Source organism: Neoarius graeffei, chromosome 5 (assembly GCF_027579695.1).
Source record: "Neoarius graeffei isolate fNeoGra1 chromosome 5, fNeoGra1.pri, whole genome shotgun sequence".
Taxonomy (NCBI): domain Eukaryota; kingdom Metazoa; phylum Chordata; class Actinopteri; order Siluriformes; family Ariidae; genus Neoarius; species Neoarius graeffei.
Window position 1 is genome coordinate 14,848,913 of NC_083573.1, and position 24,493 is coordinate 14,873,405.

At 42.1% G+C, this 24,493-nt stretch overlaps 1 protein-coding gene across 1 annotated transcript in view; it reads left to right on the forward strand.

Annotated features, from left to right (window-relative positions):
* ywhabl (tyrosine 3-monooxygenase/tryptophan 5-monooxygenase activation protein, beta polypeptide like) overlaps positions 1-24,493 on the forward strand; it is a 48,373-nt gene that overhangs the window by 18,271 nt on the left and 5,609 nt on the right. Inside the window, exons 3-4 of the mRNA XM_060921249.1 lie at positions 6,967-7,090; positions 22,517-22,680. Coding sequence (XP_060777232.1) covers positions 6,967-7,090; positions 22,517-22,680 — 288 coding nt within the window. The remainder of the gene's footprint in view (positions 1-6,966; positions 7,091-22,516; positions 22,681-24,493) is intronic.

Genomic DNA, 24,493 nt, shown 5'->3' on the forward strand with positions numbered 1-24,493 from the left:
GTTCTGGTTGTTCAGCTAAAGAGAAAAACATTGAAGTGGAACAGCCAATTGACTGAAGGGGAAAGGGGGCAGGATGTGAATACACACTTGTTTCTTGTAGCGATTACTTTCACTTTGTGTTGATCGTATAAGTGAATTTCATTTGCATCAGTCTTGAGACAAAAGAAAACGTGTGTGGGACTGGTTGGTTAAAAAGTGGAGGAGCTGCTTATTGAGAAGTGAGACACTTGCTTTGTTCTCTTCCTGTTCAGTGTACATCTGTGGGGGGGCGGAGCTCCTCCACTAGTTTGCACTTGAGGTTGGTTTATTTATTTATCCCCCCACACGCATGCTAGTATTGGCACCTTTTTGTTAATTGTTGTCGTGAAGCTTGAATTTACTGATTAGTGACATTGGCTGCATGTCTGGTCTCTCATAAACCCAACCCCTTGTCCACATCATGGGAGATGGGAAGAGGACGAAGTAAGGCAGCTGGGCCATAGAAGGTTCACGCTGCATGCTGCACGCTACACGCGTGTAAAGAAAAGTGGACAAACGTAGCATGACTTGCTCTGGGCCATAGAACGGCGTTCACGTTGCACGCTGCACACTTCACGCGTGAAGCGAGAAATGAACATGCACACTTTTTTCTAGGCGTGAAGATGGAAATTCCAGTCAATGCATGCACGACCCCAAGGTCACCGCCGCGCCAGCCAATCAGAACGGGTCTAGGGAGATAAAATGGACGACTACTGAGAAAAGTTGAAGTTTAATGGCCCAGGGTCCGGTTCTTCACGTGAACGTGTAGCGTGCAGCATGCAGCGTGAACCTTCTATGGCCCAGCTGCCTAAGGGTTTCTGGTTGAGGGTACGCCATGCGTGTTCTGGATGCCGCTTCTCACTGGAGCTTTTTTATTTTTACTTTTTCTGTGTGTTTGTGTAGTTTTTATTTTATTTTTTGTCCACCGGTTGTGGTGTAGCTCTGGACCCAGTTTTTGGGCGTCGGTTCCCTCCAGGCCTTAGTTTGCTGTGGGTGATTCCTGTGCTCCTCGCTATGGACTGCAGTGAGCTTGTTGCTCATAACATCAGGTTTGTCCAGCACTCTGTGTGGCGGTGCTTTTGTGCGTGTCGTGGTGTTGCCCGGTGGCTATGCAGGCGGTGTGGGACTTGTTTTCATGCACCTTTTGGTGGGACTGTGGCTACTACACCATTTGGAATGACATCCTGACCTTTTATTTGGTGGATTCCTCCCCCTTATAATTGTAAAGTGACCTTGGGTATGAGAAAGGTGTGATATAAATTTAACTTTTATGGTTATTATTAAGTGTCTGTTGGGACAGGCGAAGTACAATGCGAGTCTGAATGGCAGGCTGTTAGAGTAGCCATGAAAGCTGTCATGGGTCACCCTGAAATGTTAGTGAAGATGGTATCTGTGCTTTAGGTCAGCGGTACTGCACAGCATCTGCAGGCAGTTTTGGTCACTTGGCCTGGAAGACCTCAACATACCGAGGTTCTGGCTAGTTTGCTGCGCCCTGACCTGACAGGATGCACATTATGGGTATGGAGATCTTGCAGTCACGTGACCGGAAAGTACACAACCGCCATCTTGTCGGTCAAAAACACCGCTGAATACTGCTGCACTCGTGTACAGAATGGATCAATTTCAACCGACGGACTACATGGCTCATTTTTCTAATGAACAGATAACTAGATACATGTCTAAAATAAACGATCTACAGATTTCTGACCCTTATGGCTTACCGGACGGAGTTTTCACGACCGGATTTTGAACTGCCAGCGGAATACCCGGACGTGTATAATTACCTCATTAACTTTCCCTCGCTGTTCAGTGGTGAAGCACTGCATGCTTATAAATCTCGCACAGTTATCTTTACAGAAATTCAGGATTTGTCAGCGACTCAGATGTGGCATCTTGTAAACAATAATCCTCAATGGATGGGTAAGTCACTTAAGTATTGAGTATAGCACTGACCAGCCGATTATAGAATAGAATAAGGTAATTCCAGCTGTAATTCCAAATCGTCCGTCTTGTTTACATGGATCTGGCGTTGGAGAGGTAGAGGCTTGGCAGTGGAGGTTTGAGTGGCTGTTTTCTGAGCTTAGTCAACAGGCCGGCTCTGCAGCCTCGCTTTTGCTTCCGCTCCCGACGCCGCCTCCTTCGCTTTGCTTCCGATAACAATCCACGGAGACCCCGCTGGTCTCGCTATCTCGTCCGGAATGTTGTGCATGCGATGGAAATCGCTACAAACCGTCATTTTCTGCTGGAAACCAATGTCCAGTAAGTCCATACGGTTGTAGTGGATATTGAAGTCCGGTACAGACGAACAACACGCAAAAATACACACAAAAAACATAAACGTGCACAGGTAGGGAGAGCTTGTAGCCGCAGCCGTTGTAGTAGGATTGTATATAGTAGGGTTTTCCAGAAGAAAAGGTAGAAGTAAAAGCAGAAGTAGAACCAGAAGTAGAAGGCGGAATATGGCGTTTGACCGACAAGATGGCGTCTGTCACAATCTGGATCGGCTGTGATGTCACATGCAAGTGCTCCATAACCTGCTTCCATCGAAAGTGTGTGGGGGTAAGGACCAGCACAAGCCTGCCTTACGTGAATCCGTTTCTCTGTCCTGGTGCTTGGACGAAAATGAAAAAAAGCTCTGGTCACTGTTTTTCTACAAGCGCAGATTAGTTAAGAATGAGAACATTTGTGCACTCGGACACGTTTTCTCAGTTGGAAGGACGGTGTTTGCAGACTTTGTGCTCCAGTAAACACAACTGAAGGCTTGTTGACTCTCAGTAGTCAGTCTCCAGTAATCCAGTAATTGACATGCTCATAGTGTCCCAGCTGTATTGTCAGTGACTTGGATGTGGTACAGTGTGACCGGTGACACTGAGCTGAGTCACTTTTCTGCACGCTCTACTGTGTGTCAAGGGTGAAAAGGTCAATCCTGCTTTGTCATGTGATGACGGCAAATTTAAGTGCAAGTTCTTTTTAATGGGGGTACTTGAATCTTTTATTGTGGATTTGTTTAAGTTTCAACTTGTTATATGAAACCGACAGTTCTAAACCATGGCTGCTGGTAAATATAGAGTCTTAACGTTGTTAATTTTGCGTCAAACATGTTAACTGTGTGGTCGTGCTAGAGCTGGGCGATGAATCGATTTTATCAATTAATTCGAATTTACAGTTAAGGACGATGTGTTTTTATGAAAATCGGTTTTCTCTCGGTTTTAACTTTCGATGCACTGACGCTGTAGCCCTCCTCCCGCATGCTTGCCATAGACACACACAAACAACATTGGGGGAAAGCCGCAATTTGTGCCCAAGAAAGGAGTAACTTCCTTTTGTCATCTGGAATTGGTTCGGTTTTGCAGCGTCGGACGCAGACCAAACAAGTCCTCGTTGTAAGGTGTGTTTGAAAACTGTTGCTTCCAAAGGAAGCAGCACGACGAATTTATTCCAACACCTTAAACAGAAGCATGCAGCAGAGCGTGAGAAGTGCTACTCCCAGCGGAATTAAAACGGCCGCAGCACGAGCGCACCATCCAAAGTAAAGCAAGCAACCATCCCTGACACATTTCCGAACTGTACGCCTTATGATAAGAATGGGGTGCGGTGGAAGGCAGTTTTTAGTGGGGGGGGGAAATCGATTAAAATAGTTTTTTTTTTTTTTTTGTGAAAAAAAAGATTTTTTTTTTTAGGCCATATTGCCGAGCTCTAGGTCGTGCACTGCATTTAGTTTGGGGTAGAACTGTCCCACTCGTCATTCTCCTATTGGTTGTTTCAGGCCTAGACATTAAGCATTTACCACTGGTGGGCCAGTGGAATTGAAAAGTTACTGGCCCAAATGGAAAATGTGGTGGCCCGAATGCACGCGGTACCTGAACCACAGCTGCCGCAGGCAGCCGCTGCAAGCACCACAGGTGCTTGCACAAAGAAGGGGGTCTGGGGGCCCTCCCCTGGAAAATTGATTTTTCAATTCATATTCGTGCATTCTGGTGCATTTTAAGGTGAAATTAATGAAAATAAGATTTCATATTTTGCTAACATTATTATATCTTTATTGTTTGTTCACATTTATATTTTATTGTTTGCATTTCTTGTTCTATCAATTTCTTCGTTACATTTAAAAATTTCCTTTGTTCTTTGTTCATTTAACACATGCTGTTGATTACTGTTTTACGTTAATTGTATAAGTTTTAGAATAAGCTAAGTTTTGCCTCACCATGCAACTAACTTGTTTATAGAATTAGCTTTGCCTGTAACCCACCCTGTGTGATGTAGACATTTTCCTTTTTTGTCATGGTTTCAACTTTGGCTCATATATTCTCAACATTGTAGATATTGAATTCTCACCACTGTAGATATTCTTATAGAAATAGAGGTACAATCAACTTTTTAAATACACCTTTATATAATAGCCACAAGACACACACAGGCCAGTCCCAAGTCTGGATGAAAGGTGAGGGTGGCATACTAACCATCATGCTGGATTTAAATGGGCATTTTTATTGCCCATGAAGAAGTTTTATTTCTTAATTAATAAAATATCATGAGAATCACTGACAAACCATACATTTTCCTGAAAGGGTGGACTTTGGGGAATAATCTAGTGAGATTTTTGCAAAGCCTTACCTGCTTGGGGGTGATTTTATAACCCTAATTACCTGTTAATTAGCTAATTAACAGGTATGCTCAGGTGAGCCAAAAAGGGGTGAAATGTTTGTTTTTTTTTTTTTTTTTCGTAAGACAAGATATAAACACCAAATTTTCAGGATATGCTCTTGGAGGAACTAGTAGTAAATTTTTGCAAATTCAGCTCATTTGCATAAACCGTTGCCATGGCAACAGCAGATTCCCTAGCAACTGGGGGTATACTGGGTTTAGCATGGTCTGGTTGTACCAGAGAGGGTCAGAATAGTTATTTTTGTTGTAATGAACTAATGTAAACCTAGTTTGGCTATTTTGATAATTTCATTATCTTTGGATATTTGAATAATATAATATATGGGATCAGATCTAATTTACCACATTATTTTATCTGTTCTATTTCAGTCATGGCAACCAACATTTTATACTTAATTCTTGAATCACTAAAAGTTGATACATGTGTAGCCATATTTCTTGGCAGTGTATCCTGAAATTGATATTAATATACAAAGTCTGAACGATTTTACACCATCTGAAGCTAAAGCGCGTGTGTTGAAATGCTGTTTTACGATTTGGCGAGTTGTAGACCGACCGTGATGTCGCGCGCTCTGATTGGCTGCCGAGTTCAAAATGAAGTCGAACATTTCCGAAGATGCACGAAGACGACACACTCCTGCCGCGGGGCGGAGTGGAGGATGACACACACAAAGATGTCGGACCTCGTATCGAAAAGGTGCATTTTACGAACAATTTCTTCACAATTCTGGGTAAAATATGAGTAATAAAATTTAATTTGTATCGAGAACGTACTGGCCCGCCCGGGCCACTGTTTGGCCAAATTTAGTGGCCCGAACTGGCCCGAAAGACGTAAAAAACACCGCCGGGCCATCGGGTAAGTGCTAATGCCGAGCCCTGTTTTCACTTGGTCGATTTGCTTCTCTTTCTGTCTCATGGCATTACTTTTTAAAGTGTCCTTGGGTTGCGATGTTAAATTTGCTGCTGTTGCTTGTAGAGACGGTTTCAGACGTTTTAACCAAGTGGTCTGCGAACGAAACTCGTAACCAAGAGATGAGACAATGAATGAAACTATGAAGTTCAGTGATGCATGATTTGCATATTTTCCAGCTGGGGTAATGATTCAGTTGGTCCTTTGTTGCTGGATCAGATCAGTGCGTCTGTACTTGTGATCCCATCACCCATCTTGTGATGTGAATGGAGCCGAATAAACAAATGTCCAAGTTTATTTAGTCCTTTCTGTAATGCGTGCCCATTCTGCAGCAATTCAGTATAGTTTGTAGGGCCGTGCATGGGTATTTAATTCCCCCCCCCCCCAGTTAACCGGACTGACTGAGTCACCAGATGTTCGTTGTACAGTGATGTGTGCATCAGGACACCTCAAACTTTCCTGTGGCTGGTCAGATTCCTATAACAAATAGCCAAGAGTAAGCAGCTCCTTTAGCTTGTACTTCAACCTCGGTTTGTTTAGCGACACAGTACCAGGGCTACAGAGTACAAACTCGGGTCAAGCAAGGCATGTTTGCAAAATATGCAACAAAGCCGAGATTATTAGCAGAAACCCAAAGATATTTAATTTAACCACTAAGAAAATGCCTCAGAAAAAGGAGCCAAAATTCAGATAAGGTGAGCACACATGAACAGCTGAAACGATGCATTTGAAAAAGCATGCATTTTTTAATCTTTAAAAAAAAAAGGGAAAGACTTCAGATGCCGTTATCTCGTACCTGCTCAAAGCTGTCAAACCGCTGTTCCGTAGCTATACACAAAATGCAAACAGAAGTGCAATAAAAGCACAAACTTGAATCACTCAGATAATGTGTTCAGTATTTAAATATATTTAAACTCTCAGCTGTCTGTTTATTGCACATTTTAAATACTGACAGTGGCAGAGGTGATGTACTGGGTGGTTTTTTTTTTTTTTAAATGCATAAAGTATGTGTTTTTAAATAATTGCTCACGTTTTGTTGGTAAAAGCACGTTATGAAAATTGTTTGGAATCTGTTGGCCTAAGTGGTCTGTGGTGTTCTTTGAGGTTATGTTTTGAAATTTCTTTGGTTGCTCTGTTCAGTAACATGCAAAATTAAAAGCTGATGTTTGGTGGGGGTGGTGGTATGTGATGGTTCACAAACCACAATTTTTAACAGATCATGACATGGTGTCTGTCAGGGGTGGGTGGGTTTTTTTTTTTTTTTTTAAACATGTATAAATAGCTTTCATACTGATAACATGGGACACGTTGGGTGTTATTTGAATATGTTGTGTTCACTTCTTCCTTCCTCTGTCTGTGTCTCTCTTTCTCAGGGTCTTCTGGACAAATATCTGATCCCGAAGGCAACCCCAGCTGAAAGTAAAGTCTTCTACTTGAAAATGAAAGGCGATTACTACCGCTACTTAGCCGAGGTAGCCGTGGGAGACGAGAAAAACTGTAAGCCATTCACTCAGTCCCTCCATGATCTCATTTGCTGAGCAGGAGAGCATGTTCTAGAGCTAGATCGGCATGTTAGAAAGCAGCTGTTTCAGTTAAATGTGTTTAACGTGTATAAAAAGGTGCTTGCAAGGTCGTGGTTGTAGTTGTTCAGAAGCATATCATTTTTAAGGTTTATTTTTCCCTGAGGTGAAAGTGTAAAGCCCATCTTGAAAAGGCACATTAGTCATCCTCGACTGAACCACACCCTTCTCCTTTTTTCCGTTGTGCATAATACAGCTGAGTGTGAGAAGCAGCAGAACCTTGCTCAACAAAATGCTCGATAAAATGTTTTTATTTGCGTAAATATTTTATTCCCCCGTCCCTGTAGTTTGAAGCCATGGTAATGCCCCAACACACACACTCACCTTAGGAACGTTGTGGTTTCCTGTGTAACCATTTCCTTTTGAACAGTTCACTCATGGGCAATGGAGAGGAAGTGATGAGGCACAGAGGTTTTAGAAGGGTACGACCCATTCATTAAAATGGTGTTCTTGCTACCACTTAAGAAACTTTTAAGACATTGGTGCTTTCAAAAAAAAAATCTGAAAATTGCATGTAGCCAGCTCCATGGGTGTGTTTTCTAAAAGTTGACTTAGTGGTTTGTAAACAGTTTCCGTGTAGATGAACATGTACACAGTACCAGTCAAAAGTACTCATTCATAGGTTTTCTGTATTTTAATGATTTTTTTTTTTTAAACATCAAAACTATGAAATAACATGAGTTAAGTGGGGAGCAAGAGTGTTAAACATTTTCCTGTTTTAGATTCTTCAAAGTATCCAGCGTTTTCGTTGACGCTTTACACACTATTTGCATGATCTTAAAGGTAGACTGCGTTTCAGATTTTTCAAGTTTGGGTCGTGAAAAGAATTTCCCCCCGACACCCAATTATTTTTCTTTAGTGGACCGAAAGCTACTGGCTGGGACGAGAATCAGCACCTCCAAGTCAGAGGCCATGGTTCTCGATCGGAAAAGGGTGGCTTTCCGTCTCCAGGTTGGTGAAGTCCTGCCTTAAGTGGAGGAGTTTAAGGGTGTTTTCACACTTGGTCCCTTTCAGCCATCTAACCGAACTCAGATCGATGACTCAGCATTTTTTGCGCATATGTGAACACTCCAACCGTACCCAGACCCCTTTAAAGGGAACCGAACTGAGACCATCTCAGGAGGTGGTCTCAGTACGGTTCGCTAAAAATCAACGGTATGGTTCGCCTAATCCGCACATTGTGAGCAAAAAGCGCACCGGGTTCACTTCGCCTTTTTCACTGTAGTTTAACCTTCTTCGTTTGCCGTAGTTGGTCACATGACTGTAGCAGGGAAACTCCACTTCCTTTTGGAACTTACTACAGCCGCTGGAATAAATTTTTCCTTAATCCGCACTATTTTGATCAAAGAATACAGCAGGGCAAGCATGGCAGCAGACATTTTGATTCAAGAGAAAATTACCCAGAATTCCGTGCACTGGGGGTCTGAGGGCTCTAGAGGACCTGGTGTGAACAGAAAGAGGACTGAGGCCCCATCAAAGCTTAACTGGACCAGAAAGAGAACCCAGTCCTCTTTGTAATAAATTCAGTGTGAACACAAAAAGAACTGAGTTCTTTTTCTGTTGGTCCACTTTTTGGTCCACTTAAAGAGGACCGAGTTTGGTTCCTTTAAAGGGGACCAGGTGTGAAAACACCCTAAGTATCTCCAGGTTCTCGTTCACGAGTGAGGGAAGGATAGAGCATGAAGTCGACAGGCGGATCGGTGCAGCCTCCGCAGTGATGCGGTCGCTTTACCGGTCTGTCGTGGTGAAGGAGCTGAGCGAAAGCCGAAGCTCTCGATTTACCGGTCACTCTACGTTCCGACTCTCACCTATGGTCATGAGCTTTGGGTAATGACCGAAAGAACAAGACAGCTGACATGAGTTTCCTTCGCAGGGTAGCTGGGCGCTCCCTTAGAGAGAGGGTGAGAAGCACAGTCACTCGGGAGAAGCTCGGAGTAGAGCCGCTGCTCCTCCACATCGAGAGGAATCGGCTGAGGTGGCTCGGGCATCTCTTTCGGATGCCTCCTGGACGCCTCCCTGGGGAGGTGTTCCAGGCATGTCCCCCCCGGGAGGAGGCCCCAGGGAAGACCCAGGACACGCTGGAGGGACTATGTGTCTCGGCTGGCCTGGGAACACTTTGGTGTTCTTCCCGCAGAGCTGGCCGAGGTGTCTGGGGAGAGGGAAGTTTGGGCTTCCATGCTCAGACTGCTGCCTCCATGACCCAGCCCGGGATAAGCGGATGAAGACGAGATGAGGACCGAAAATTACTGAATTCAAATCACAGACTTCCAATTTTATTAGTTGTCTCCCCCCCCCCCCCCCCATACAACATTTAATTCTCCATTATTTTTTTCCTTCACTATGACCCAATTTAAGATACTACGTCATGCATCACGTGGTGGGCTTTCCCTGTTCGCGCAAGGCATTGTGGGATACAAATTTGAAACCGGAGAGAAAAATGGACATGAATAAAACATGAAAAACCAGCTACAGTAACAAAGCGAGAAGAAAAGATGTTACGTTACGAAGGAAAGGAAACGCAGGACCAGACTAATAAGTATCGGCGGTCAGCAAGCACCTCAGTGTGATCAGCTGTTCGTTTAGTGACAGAATGATGTCACTGTCAGTACACGGTCAAAGTAAACCTGTAGATGGCAGTAATGCAACGCTGTGGATGCCGGCTGCCGTAAAACCAAAATGCGCACGCTGGACTTGCTCTGTCTGCTTGACTGAGCGAAGCGGGCGATTTCATGCACATTTGCTCAGGAATCCCCTCAAATTGAATAATTTCTCAGCCACAGAATGGCCTTTTTTGGAGATATTGCAGAAATAAACATCACAATGACCAAATTTCAGCGGGAACTAAATTTCACCAGTTTTATGAAATCAAACGGCTGTATAGCATTTAACCAGCTTCACAAGGTAGTCACCTGGAAAGCTTTTCAATGAACAGGTGTGCCTCATCGAAAGTTAGTGAAATTTTATGCCGCCTTAATGTGTTTGAGATAAAAAAAAAGTAAATAGCCCTATTCCACAGCTGTAGTAATCGATATGTCAAGAACCGCTCAACTAAGTAAAGAGAAATGACATCCATCGTTACTTTAAGACATGAAGTGTCTTAATAAACAGAGGGAAAAAAAAACACTGAATTAGGGGTGTCCAAACTTTTGGCTGGTACTGTGTGTACGTTTTAATGCGGATGGTAAATGCAGTCATGTGAGTCACGTTTTTGCCTTCCAGTAAAGTGAATTCTGTTGAATCATCTCGTCTTTTTGTGAATATGGAGTCACACAGACTAACTGCCTTCCTGTTCCAGGAAGTTTATGGGACATCATGTGGTGGTGAAGCATCGAGGACATTTCACAGCTATTCTTCTGCCATGGGTCAAAGTGTCTGTGTCTGTCTCCAAACCATTATGGCCTGAAATTAAAGATGGAGCACAGACTCAAGCATGAGTTTGAATTGTTAAGGGTTGTTTTACAATCAGGGTACGCAAGCTAAAAATCACATTTAACACTTATCGTCTTCAATATCAAAAGTCTTGACTAAATAAACTTGGTTGTTTATTGTAGCCCTGTGATAGCTCTATTTACCATGCAAAAAAAATTTGGTGATTAATGTTATTTTTGGTGAATGTATGGCAGGCAATACGTCATATTTCGCAAAATTACGTGTCATTTAGAAAAAGTGCTTTTTTGACCACAGGTAGCTCTAAAAGGGATGTACTTAAATCATTCTTTATACCATAAAACAAATATTTGGTTCCATATCATTGGAAACGTAGTTAAGTTTTAATGTTGAATGCCAGGAAGTTTTCAGACTATTTTGATCAAATTGGTATGTAATTGAGTCAAAAAAAAAGTCCTCTCCGAGACAGCTAATTTTTCAATATAAAATAACATATCTAAAATTATTTTCATCCTAAAATTTGGTCAAGATATTGGGACATAAATATTAGACAACTAACACACAAAACTTACAGCCTTATATTTAAAAGCACTGTGGAAGTAGTGGATTCTGAATTGTCAAAAAATGTCCTCTCCGAGAATCACTTCATTTTTGACGGAGTCTTTGATAACATTTTTGCTACTTTTCTTTATCTTATCAGGGTTTTTTCTAGAAAAATTTAGTATGAGGGCGCTCACCATGGCGAGGGGGGGTGCCGGTTGTCCCCCCACCGTGCAAAGCCTTTGAAAAATGCTCCAATGGGACATTCTGAGGCTATCTGAGAGGGAAATTGTAACAAATTGTCTGTCAACATTGAAAAAGAAAGTAATCATCTTCTGCCCCGGACAGTCTTTGGCTTTCTTCCGTTTCGTGCCGCGGGATGACATCTTTAAATGCCCAAGTGTCAACAAAAACAACTCGCGAACAACTACTGTCCAAAGCTCCCGCGCCGGTGGGTGAAAGGTCATTCAGTCTCGAGAACTCTCGCTCTACAAGTCAGCTGACCTTGTATGTAACCCATGTCAAATCTCGCGAGAGCAGCCGCGACAAGTAAACAACTAAACATGGCGCCTCAGTCTGGAAAACGCCAATTCGGATTGTTTTTGCACCGTCTGGCGGTGTATCTACTATGATTGGAATTTTTTTGGAGCAATTATAACGTATTTGATGATCAGACACATCGTCACGTAGTGTTGCTGGGATGTTTTCACGGAGTCGGTAAGAGGGCGCAGCGCCCCTGTTCCCCCGTTTAGACGAAAGCCTGCTTATAGCAGATTACACGAAACTGCCATACACGTCAAAAAATTACCTGATATCTGTTCTGTAACTTGTCCTTCACTTAAAAACTGGTACAAGAACCAGTTTGAATCAATTTGAATTTTGGAGCCCTGTGACACAAGCTTTGTACCCTGATTGTAAAACAACCCTTAATGCAGTCAGAATTTATTTAGCTTGTTGATCTGGGTGTCATTTTTCTTTTTTTGAACCCTTGTCATGTTTAAAACATCAATCTCCTCCATCATATATAATTTTTTTTTTTTTTTTTGAGTAGAATTACCTACTAAAAAATTACCTGATATCTGATATGAGATATACTCAAATATCATGCATTGCTGTTTAATTACATGTAGCTTTGTGTTGTGTTTCTGGTGTTATCTGATGAGCCAGTGCAAAGACTATTGATCCATCTGAGGGTTGAGGAAATTCTGGGAGTTATTTAACCCTCTGGGGTCGAGCTCTGCTTGTGAAACTTGTTTAGATTAATATCTTGAGTTTTTATCATACAAGCATGATGAGCATATTGACAAACTTTACACTTTCCTATGTGCCCATTGCCTTTTTTTTTTTTTTTTTAAATTACCTAAATTATATGAAACACACAACTTGCCACCTTATTCAGTCATGCCTGAGTCAGAGTGCCCACTTGCGCATTCATAAAAAACTATTCACATGGTAATGGAATGATAATTACTTTAATTATTTCAGTTTTGATTGGTTTCTTTTGCGGTGGGAATGCCCACTGTGAACAGGATAAAATCTGTCAGCTGTAGTTTAGGCTACCTGTTTGGCGGTAAAACTTGTTCCGAGATGGTGCTTCAGATGATTGAGGACAGCGATTCAGTTCAATCTTGAGAGCTGTGACGCTGATGAGCAGTGTCCTTTTGCTCTTCGACTCGATCCAGCCGTAGATCAAGTCGAGTAAGTGTAAATATTTCATACGAGCATATCGGTTGATATGCGTGCGCTGTAGTGCATACACAGGAAAAATGACTGAGCAATTTTTCCAGAGTTAACAGTATTTTCCTCAAATTTGCTGTATTTTGAGTTTAGGGAGTAAAATTTGGAGTGGGAGCAAAATTGGATTGTGTAACAGAGTTAGTTGTGGCTCTGAATTGAGAAACAGTATAAGAGTTTAATTTCAAGATGCACTGAATTAGGGATGGCGCAAACTAAAAAAAAAATCTTGACCGACCACCGAGCCTCATTAGCCAGTTAGTCGGTTAACCTATGAGTTTAAAATTCTAGAATTGGAATTATTAGAATCTATTCTAAATCTAACCGTGAGCATCCGCACATTCAGTCCCAGTCGCTGCCCTCCACTCACATTACCTTTTCTACAGCGCGAAACATTTAGTCAAACGCGGCACTTATGTCGAGGGGTTTGTATTGGAGCGGAGGACAAATGGCTCCAGCTTAGAGACAGTTTCAGTTGGCCATGATGGTGTTGAAAATAAAGTCAAGTGCTAGAAGTACATAACATTCAGTGATGGGAATAATGGCGTTAAAATAAAGGCTGTTATAACACCGGGTAATCTAATTAATTAGCTATAATCGTTATAACGCCGTTACCAATATCAGCATGGTATTGAAGTTGCTCTGAAGCAGTCACTGACTTGGCTCACAGACATAAAAGCTGCGTTTCACTCCCCCTCCAGACACCGCTGTCATTTCATTCTCTCCCCTTCCCTCCAAAAGTCGGCATCTGCGCCTTTAGTTTGTGTGGAGAGAGATGATCTGCAATAACATGCATTGTTGGCTACAGACCGAAACATACTTTCAGAATGCACTGGCCAAGGCAGGACCAATTGTGCACAGCCATTGGGAATGGGATAGCTGGAGCTGAGCTGATTAGCCGCTAAGCTAATATAGCAACTGTCTGATGCTAAGTAACATCAGTGAGTAACCAGGTTTTAGTTCAGATCTTGTGTATTATTATTATTATTATTATTATTACGTTGACCTTAATATTCACCAGACTAATCAACCATCTACTTCATTCATGCACCGTGTTCGTTTTCTTTGATAGTCAAGAATTTCCTTGATGTGACGTACCTGGTTAACATCGTAGTAAAATGTAATCCATGCACCGTGTTCGTTTTCTTTGATAGTCAAGAATTTCCTTGATGTGACGTACCTGGTTAACATCGTAGTAAAATGTAATCCAACACCGAGACTTTTCTTTCGCCGAGTGGCAGCTGTCTTCAACTGGGGTGGGAGGGCGGGACATGACTGAATGGGTGTTTCTGATTTGTCAGCTGTCGTCCTTACACCGCATGGCATGCCCCAAGCGTTTACAACACAGAATTCCAGTTCTCCGCTCCAAAATCAGCAGCTTCAAAACGATGGTTTTTTTTTTTTTTTAACCAACAACCAAAAAAAATTTAACCGGTTGACGTTGATTCGGTCAACCATCGGTCAAACGGTCATCGGTTAACATCCCTACACTGAATAGAGAAGCTTTTTTAGAACTGTTGGAATGTGTGGAAAAAAAAAAAAAACATGACCTTACCTATTGCGACAAACCGTTTATCACTTGACCTGATGGGATTAAGAGTTAATCTGATGGGATTGAGTTGGCAGTGGGAGGGGGTTTTCACTCTTTTCATTGAATGGAATTTTTTACTCTTCTCATTGAGTACCCCTCCCCACTCCCAAAACAATAGGGTACATGTTTTTTTGATGGCCTGTTAATTGTCCAAATCAATGGAGCAGATTTGAGTTTTTGTGCTTGATACATTCCTAAGACTGAACAGGATCTCCTCAAGTGACCCAAACGCTTCGTCACAATGGGTAGGGTCATGTTTTTTTTTCACGCATTCCAACACCATTCTAAAACAGCTTTTTACAATGTCATTTTTGTTTTTTATTAAGTATGATCATGACCTACATCCTACGTAGATATTGTTGTAGCTGAACTTGTGCTGAATACAAAAGTCATATGACTTTGAAAATACTGCTTAGGTTTGTTGAAATTGACGACAAAATCATTAGTGCCAGAAAATAGCCTCAGACCCCAGAGGGTTAATCCATTTCTAAAACAAGCTGTCGATTGTATTCACCAGGATGGGGAATAATGAGCTCATTCTTTCATTCTGTTATCGGTTAGATTATGAATCTCTGAGGCGTATTTGGTTCCATTTGGATTTTTGTCAGATTTGACAGTTGACGAAAAAGTGTACATGTTTACGTTACCGATGCAGGTTCTCAATCATGTCTTGCAGTTTTAATATTTTTAGTGTTCTTTGGCCTTTTGTAATCTGATTATTCGACTTTCAAAGCACAAAATGGTGTTTCACTGGAAGACTCCCAGTGAGCTTTCACTACTGACTGGTTGTGTTGTACAAGTAAGCTTGGTTTGATGTCAAGTTTTGCAGCTTCTTAAAAATTATCAGGTTCTAGGTGACTTTCCTGTGCAGGAAGCCCTGTTGCTATTTTGGGCCGTGCGGCGTTTGCATTGGCTCCACCAGCGCATGCGAATATAATGCACAGATTGTGGTTTTACACGTTTTTGAAATTGTAGTGTGGGGAACACATGTTCTAGCTCCCTGGCTCCACCGAATATTAATTCAGCTCAGCTTTCACCAAATATTATGCTTTTACTGCTTTAGCATGTGTCATGTCATATGAAAATAAGATTGGTCAGCAAAAATTTGAGGAGATTTCTTGAAGCATGTTTAGTTGCCGGGTTTCATGAATGCACTGTTTGCTGATGCAGTATTGCTGTATCCGCCAGTCTCCTTGTTTAAAATTTGATATTTTAAAATCCTTTTAGATTTACTATTGATTTCATCTAGTTTTTCCTTTAATTGGGTCCATGGACACTAATACTGCTAGGAATGAGACTCTGATTTACAATAAAAATGGGATCATGATACCCATATAAATGGTGACTGTCATTCCATTTGTTCTAGTCTTGTAGTCAAGTCACTAAACCTCGAGTCTGAGTCCCCAGTGTTCAAGTCCAAGTCATTAACAGGGGTGATAGCGTTCCGGCGCCGCGCCAGATTTCTGGCGTACCGCGGCGCCGGAAAAAAAAAAAAATCTAGTTCGCCCATTATCCTGTGTCATTCTGAGATGCGCAGATAGACAGTAAAGGGAATTCGTTCCCTTTACTGTCTATCTGCGCATCTCAGAATGACACAGGATAATGGGCGAACTAGATTATTATTATTTTTTTTCCAGCGCCGCGGTACGCTGGAAATCCGGCGCGGCGCCGGAACGCTATCACCCCTGCATTAAAGAAAAATTGAGTCGAGTCCGAGAACAAGACTCCACCCGCACCACTTGACGGTGGCTGTTGCCTGCATTTATGTGAAATCGTCTCTGCTACTGTGTTGGACTAGCGTTACTGCTCGACTGCCCCATTTTAGTTCATAGGCTACAGAAAAAGCTTGTTGATCGCTCAGCAAGCCCTGCCCACTATCAACAGGGCAAATAACATGAGAGAGGGTTAACACTAACTAGTTCATCAGTCAGCAAGCAAGCCTCGCTATCAACAGAGCAATGAACGTTGCGTGTCCCTTATTTCTCTGGGTGGAGTCTTGCCAAATGGCAATTGAAGTTCGAGGTTGTCTCCGTCATCTCGCCATAGCAGTGCAATTTTTCTTCCCCCACTGCACAAGAAGTCTGTATAAGCAAAGCAGACAGTCCAGGCAATTTAGCGCCATTAGTAGGGATCGACGGATATTTTTTTTTTCAGGGCCGATACCGATTATTATGGAATTGGGATGCCGATAACAGATATGTGCAACCGATAAATGTAAACATTATAATTCACATGAAATTAAACATAGCACACACTGACACAGACCTTCATATCCATGAAATGTATGTTTAATTGTAAAATTGAACATGAAGTTTTGTGCAGGGAGATGCCAGCAGCATTTGTACAATAAAGTCAAACATGAGTTAGAATAAAATGAGAAATAAAATAATAAAATATTCACCAATAAAAAAATAAATCACTCCCTACTATATTACAGCTCACCATTTTCAGTGGAAAATAAATGAAAATACACTCTGGATTCTTTTACACTAAGAACGAAGTAAGACTTACCAACTCCAAGTAGTTTTTAAATAACAAAATCAAGTGTAGGGAGCTGCCTGCAGCATTTTTTAAAAAGTAAAATCAAACATATAAAGTAGGCCATCACTCCCTATTATGTAACAACAGTATTACATACCCTACTAGCACCATATCACACCTGGCTTGTTTAAATGTTCAAATAGCGCTTTATAAAGTTACCTAACATACAAGTGCAATGCGCTTTCTGAGCACGAGTCACGTCATGAAGTTTACTCATCACCATAACAAATAGCCAGTAGGCTTGCGCTAGCCTACAGAGCACAAACACTACGTTTTATTTTGTCTTCCCTTGACCACCTCTCTGTATGGCTGTCATTCTACTGTTCGAGTAGAACTACTGACACATTCACAACGTTTCCAGACGGGGATTTAAAAATGACTGCAGCCTATGGACAACATTACATGTAGTTTCAGCGAGACTAGTTGGTTGTAGGCTAATTCAAGTGCTTCCTTCCGTAAGCTAAGTTTGCCTGGCTACACAGATGCAAATGGACAATTTTAACGAGTAGTAGATGAAGAATGTAAACATATATAATGTTGTGCTTTTGCAACTTGTGTGTTTGTGACTTATTGCGGCAAAAGCAGCGTGTCCTTACCTTGAAGTGGGATCTGCTTCTGCCTGAGTGCCCATACGGCCGCCTTGAAACAGTTCACAGCGTTCAGCTACGCGTGTTGATTGGCTGTATCCCTTGTGCCAAACAAATCAGATGTTGTGGTGGGCGGGACCGTGTTCTTGAACTCAGAGAGGCGAGTGCAGGAAAGGACGTGCAGTGACAGTCGCGTTAGGAACGAAATGGCTGCAAAAAGGCATGTTATCGGCATATCGGTGGAAATTATGGCCGATACCTATAACCCTAAAAATGCAGAATATCGGCCCGATATATCGGCCAGGCCGATTATCGGTTGACCCCTAGCCATTAGTGTTATGCCGCTTTTCCACTACAAACGCGGCTGAGCCGTGCTGAGTCGAGCTGAGCGGGGCTGTTGGAGTTGCATTTCGACTACAACCGCGCTGAACCGTGCTGGCTGGAAGTGGGTGGACACATTGGGTGGAGTTAGCGAAAGTGGGTGGACGTCACGTGATGTCGTTAAGCAGCGCAAACAGTGACATCAGTGACAGTGGCGGAACAAGTCAGAGCCGGGCCGGGGGCGGGGCAAATGACCGGGCCCTTTATCAAAGCTTATCATAACATCATTTTAGGCTACAAAATGTCCGCAACTGCGGTGTTTACCAATTTCAACACTACCGGGTGCAACTATGTTATTTAGTACATCAAGTCCTTCAAACGAACATGTAACTCAGAAACAAAAAACATTAGGATACTGTACATGGCTCATAATAAAACATCAATAGCCTATACTGCGCACATTATTTGAAGGGCATACGAATGAGCGCTCAGAGGTTGCAACGTTGACAGGAAGAGTCAGAAATAAAAGGAGGGCGGTGCAAACCTCACTGAATGCACTGTGTTTACCAATTTCAACACTACGGGGTGCAACTATGTTATTTTGTACATTAAGTCCTTCAAACGAACATGTAACTCAGAAACAAAAAAATATTAGGCGACATACTGTACATGGCTCATAATAAAACATCAATAGCCTACTGCGCGCATTATTTGAAGGGCATACGGCGAGCCTTGCGCTCCGCGAACTCGTCCACGATGCTCTGTATGTCACTGATTCAGTGATCCTTTAAGCGGTAGTCTCACGACCCGGATAGTAAACAATAAACATGGAGGACATGGAGTCGTTAGTGTTGCTGGTCTTGGTGCTGTGGCTTGTTGTCACCGACATCGCCAACAGATACTGGCAAGAGCGTATAGATGAGGCGAGGCGCATAAGGCTTCAGAAATTCTCGTAATTCGTAATTCTTCTTCTTCCGGGTTTACGGTGTTTACAGATCCCAGCGCGCTCGCGGGGCGTGTGTGGGCATGTGAGGACACGCCTCCTCACCAATCAGTGCACAGGGGAGTGTCTGCTCACGCCCCCAACCTCACTCGGCACGGCTTGGCTCGCTTCAGCCCCACTCCAAAACCGTGCGAGTTTTAGGGGCTAAGCAGGGCTGAAGCGAGCCAAGTCGTGCTGGTTTTTGGTAGTCGAAACGCGAGCCGTGTCGGGCTGAAGTGAGCTGAAGCGAGCTGAAGTGAGCTGAAAAAGGGTAGTGGAAAAGGGCCATTAGTTTGTTCCTGAACATGACATATGAACAGGTGAATATGCATTCTCTTGCACAAAATTAGTATAAAAATTAATGTAGATACAAATATGCCAAATTATTATGGCATGTTATGAAAAATAAAGAAAAAATCGGTCCTCGTCTCCAGTCGACAAGTCCGAATGCAGTTAATGCTCGAGTCTGGACTCGAGTACTACAAGTCTGGTTTATAATGTGAACCGCTCAATGCCAGATTCCTGCATCTGCAGCCTGGAATAATTTCACTGAAACGTCCTTTGTCAGTACTGTAATGAAGATGGGCATCATAAACCATAGTATCACTGATCAACAAATATGCTTTTGACATTTGGCTAAACTAGCAAGAGAAGGTGGTGACTTTCAAGCAAAACGCATCGCAAAATCAAATATTTAGGATATTTCATAGTTTCAGATCTGATCTCAGATACTTGCCCTGACTTGCCACAAACCCAGTAAAGATGCACAGAAACAAAATTCCATGGATTTTTTTTTTTACACTCCAGTTGAATACAGCTGAAGGTCATTTAATATGGCATTCAGAAAAGAAAATGCCTCCACATGAGATTAGTGTATCTTTGTTTTTCTTTCAAGATTAGAAAATGTGACACAAAATAAGATATCTCAAGTGTAAGTCATAGTAGAATTTAAACCAGTAGAGAGTTGAACAAAAGTATGAATGTAACGGACTTAAAGCAGTTCCCTAAAACTGCAGGACATAGAATGATTAGATGTAACATTATGAACACTGACAAGTGATGTGAATTGCACGAATTCTCATTATAATGGCACCTGTCAAGGGGTGGGATATATTAGGCAGCAAGAGAAGAGTCAATTCTTGAAGTTGATGTGTTGGAAGCAGGAAAAATGGGCAAGTGTAAGGATCTGAGTGACTTTAACAAAGGCCAAATTGTGATGGCTGGATGACTGGGTCTGGGCATCTCCAAAATGGCACATCTTGTGGGGTGTTCCTGGTATGCAGTGGTTGGTACCGACCAAAAGTGGTCCAAGGAAGGGAAACCGGTGGACCGGCGACAGGGTCATGAGTGTCGAAGGCTCATTGGTTTGCATGGGGCATGAAGGCTATCCCTATGGTCCAATCCAAAAGAACAGAAGAGCTACTGTAGCACAAATTGCTGAAAAATTTAATACTGACACCTTTTGTTTTAGCCAGTACTAACCATAGGATGCTCAGACCTAGTCATCTTGTCATCACAATTTAGCCCTTGTCAAAGTCGCTCGGATCCTGACGCTTGCCCGGTGTTTTTTTTTTTTTTTTTTTTTCCCCTCTGCTTCCAACAGAGTCAGTTCTTAATGTTCTCTTGCTGCCTAATACTGTATTTCCCACCCTCTGACAGGTGCCATTGTAATGAGATGGATCAGTGTTGTTCACTTCACTAGTCAGTGGTCATAATGTTATGCCTGATCTGTATATAGTTGTGGGCTGGCTTGTTTGAACTGCTTTACGGTCAGTGCCCCCCCCCCCCCCCCCCCCAAGAATGTTTTGCTTTCTTTTTTTGAATGTCACATTAGGGCTGTGCGATATATCGAATATACTCGATATATCTCCGAAAATTCTGTGAGAGATACATAAAATTATATCGTAACTATTGAGTATTTTATGGTCATCTTCCGATTTGCGTTTGTTTCATGTTTGTTGCGTTTGTTTAAAACCTTTTCCGGTGGTTTTCTCCCTGTCCCTCAGGCAGTAACGTGAGAGGCTGCCTAAGGATAAAAAAAACAATAACATCACACACTCGCCAACCAATCCCGGGCGACATCTCGGTGCTGAAAGGAACTTCCGGGAAGATTTTCTAGTTTCGGTTGTGTTGCCAGATTGGGCGGTTTCCCTCCCAGTTGTGCGGTTTTAAGTGCGTTTTGGCGGGGTTTGAACATATTTTGGGCTGGAAAACGTCAGCAGTATCTGGCAACACTGCCAGTGGGAAGATTTTCTAGTTTCGGTTTATAGCGCTGACTCGGTTCATGCAATTGCTGGTGTTGCATAGGCTACCGTGTAAGCTCTGCCAATTTCAGCGACAAATTTAAAAATGGAAGTGGACGAATTGGTTCCTAAAAGAACTAGTAAGGGGTCAGTCATGTGGCTTTTTTTTTTTTTTGGATATCGCAAGGAGGACGTGGAACAGCAAATGCCAATTTGTAAAGTGTGCAAAAAAACCTGTCATCATGAAAGGCAGCAGCACTACAAATATGTTCCATCACCTGAAAACTCACCCGGTACAGTATGAAGAGTCTCTTAAACTCCGAACTACTTGCCCACAAGCTAAACAAATGACCATAGCGGCCTCGTTCTCCAAAGCCACCCCATATGAGAAACCGAGTCAGAGATGGAGAGCTATAACGGATGCAATCACTAACTTCATTGCCGAAGACATGATCCCAATTAGTATAGTGGAAAAAGCAGGCTTCCAAAAATTACTAAACACACTCGATCCCAAACATGAGTTGCCTGGTCGCAGACGTTTTACAGAGAAGGCAATACCGGAATTATACACATCTGAGAGGCAGAGCCGGAAAACATTCAGTTCAAAAGTGTGCAAAGAGAAAAATGATGTTTTGCAGATCTCTCTCTTCTCTCCCTCAATCTCTCTCTCTATTGTGAATGTTCCAGTGGTTCTCAGTAGTCAGGTTAATAGCTTGGAGATCTATTTTTAAAAATAATTTAATGAATGAGCACTTTTCTTATTTAGGCTAAATGTCTTTCTCAGTGTTGAGCTTGCACTTTATTGGTTTGAGCTCTGAGCAGCTCTGTATTGTGTTGCCCCTTTGTTGCAATTTTCAATATTGTTTTTGCAGTTTGTGCTACATCTTTGTTGAATAAAAATAGTCTTATTTCAATTCAATTGTGATTAATCACTAACATGAAAATTTAAAATGTCTTGTTGAAAACCACCTGTAAAGTTAACCAAGAATGTTATTTAATCTGCAGGGATTGTAGTGAAAACAGTCAAGAGTAAAAGTTAGATTTCATGGGGTCCTTTAGAGGAGATTTAAATATATCGAGAGATATATCGTGAAATGGAGAAAATGTATCGGGATATTCATTTTTTTTCCCATATCGCACAGCCCTATGTCACATGCAGAACAAAAACTGGGGGTAACACATGAGACTTGATTATGGCATTTCTTTATTGTTGACTGAAATATTGTTGCGTTTTATGGTACACGATTCAGATGAGAAATTTATAAGATCAACCAAGTACAGGAGCACTAAGAATACTTTAGTATCCATGATGTACATGTTGAATGTGACAGTAAATCGTTTTGGCATGGGCATGTTCATGTTGGATTGAACTACTCATGATGGCTTTTAAGACTCAACTGTGTTTCTTGACCTTCAGCGATCATCTCGAATTCGCAAGAAGCCTACAGGGACGCGTTTGAGATCAGCAAGGCCGAGATGCAGCCTACACACCCCATTCGTCTGGGCCTGGCACTGAACTTCTCTGTCTTCTACTACGAAATCCTAAACTCTCCCGAACAGGCCTGCAAGCTAGCCAAGACGGTACGTAGCGAACGCAAAAACACCAACATTTGTCACTATGCAAAATTACATTACACACACATTCTTGGGTGTTTGTTCGAAAAGTCCTTTTTCTCAGCAACCACAAATCATTGCCACTTGGTACCAAACTTCAGCTTGGGGTTCTATACTGTGTTCAGGTCTGTCGCCCATCAACTTCCTGTTTACCGACTGAAAAACGTATAGAGTGGATTTTGATGCTATTTCAAGAAGCAAAATGACAGTTTACTAGGATGCCATTTGAAATCCCTGGGGAGAGACACTGCTCTTTACTTGTTTCAGGGTTAATTATTTGTTGAAGTCAACATTCATAAAAAGTGTCTATTCCTTTGATCACTTGCATTCTGATGGGGGGGTGATACGTTAAGTGAGCAGTAGCTCACAGTTGATCTTGTTCACACTGTTCTGTACCCCCTCAATCCTTGAAAAAATTCTATCAGCCTTACTTGCCCAGTGGGCAAGCAGCACCCAAAACATACTTGCCCGAAAAACAACTCCACTTGCCTGGAGCTTTATTTTATTTTGGACAGGACAGAATGCAGTGGGGTGTTTTTTTTTTTTTTTTTTTTTTTTTTTTTTAAATATAGGTGAAGCAGCATAATTATCATAAATCCGCAAAACCATAACACCAATATATGCTTACACATTCAGAATGAAACGTTCTAGTAGCAGAGGAATTAATTTTGGGTATATTAACAGGGGTGATAGCGTTCCGGCGCCGCGCCGGATTTCCGGCGTACCGTGGCTGGGGAAAAAAAAAAATCTAGTTCGCCCATTGTCCTGTGTCATTCTGAGATGCACAGATAGACAGTAAAGGGAATTCGCATGATATGGAACTAGTGGGGAAAAAAGTGCCGTCATGGCACGAATTAGACCGTGCCGTGACGGCACTTTTTTCCCACTAGTTCCATATCATGCGAATTCCCTTTACTGTCTATCTGCGCATCTCAGAATGAGACAGGACAATGGGCGAACTAGATTTTTTTTTTTTTTTCCCCCCCAGCCACGGTACGCCGGAAATCTGGCGCGGCGCCGGAACGCTATTACCCCTGTATTAAGCTGTAGAGTTTTGAATGAGTATAATAATGCTGGAGCTTTTTCTGTTATCAAAGGAACACAGTCCTGTGCAAAATGTCACCGTGGAACCGGAATGTAGAAATGAACCTACAGCTCAAGAAAGTTCCCCACACACACTGAAGTTTACACCAGCTGCACGCATGTGAAATAGAAATAAATCAACTAAGGCAGGAAAAACTATTTTGGATAAGATTGTTAGTGTCCGTTACACTCCCGTCAACCTGTGTGACTCAGTTGTGCTTTTGGATCAAGAGTAAATGAAGAGGGAACTGAACATTAACCGTTTATTGAAATTATTACAAGAATGATTATAGTTCCTATATAACTACAGCTACAACTGGAATGTGCAGATTCTGTTCGTTTGTAATTATTGTACCATCCACTCCTAGATAAAATTAAAATAAAATCTTACAATTGTTTGAAAGTCTAGAGCAATACACTTTATTTTACAAATAACACTTCAGATATTGTTTTAACGATAATGAGCATCAGTGTATAAATGATAGTGCAGATAGCTGTGTAGCTAAATGCCCTTGCGGTTGATGAGACATGGAGGGGTGGGAATAAGATCTAGCCCACAGTTCAAGTCGAAGCCCTTTGAAAGGAAATGCTTTGGCTTTCACAACATCCTGTTCCCAAAAGCTGATGTCGGGGGAGAGGGAAAGTCTTTACGCAAAGGTTTTCTTGCTTCTGTATTTTTTTTTTTTTTTTTTTTAAA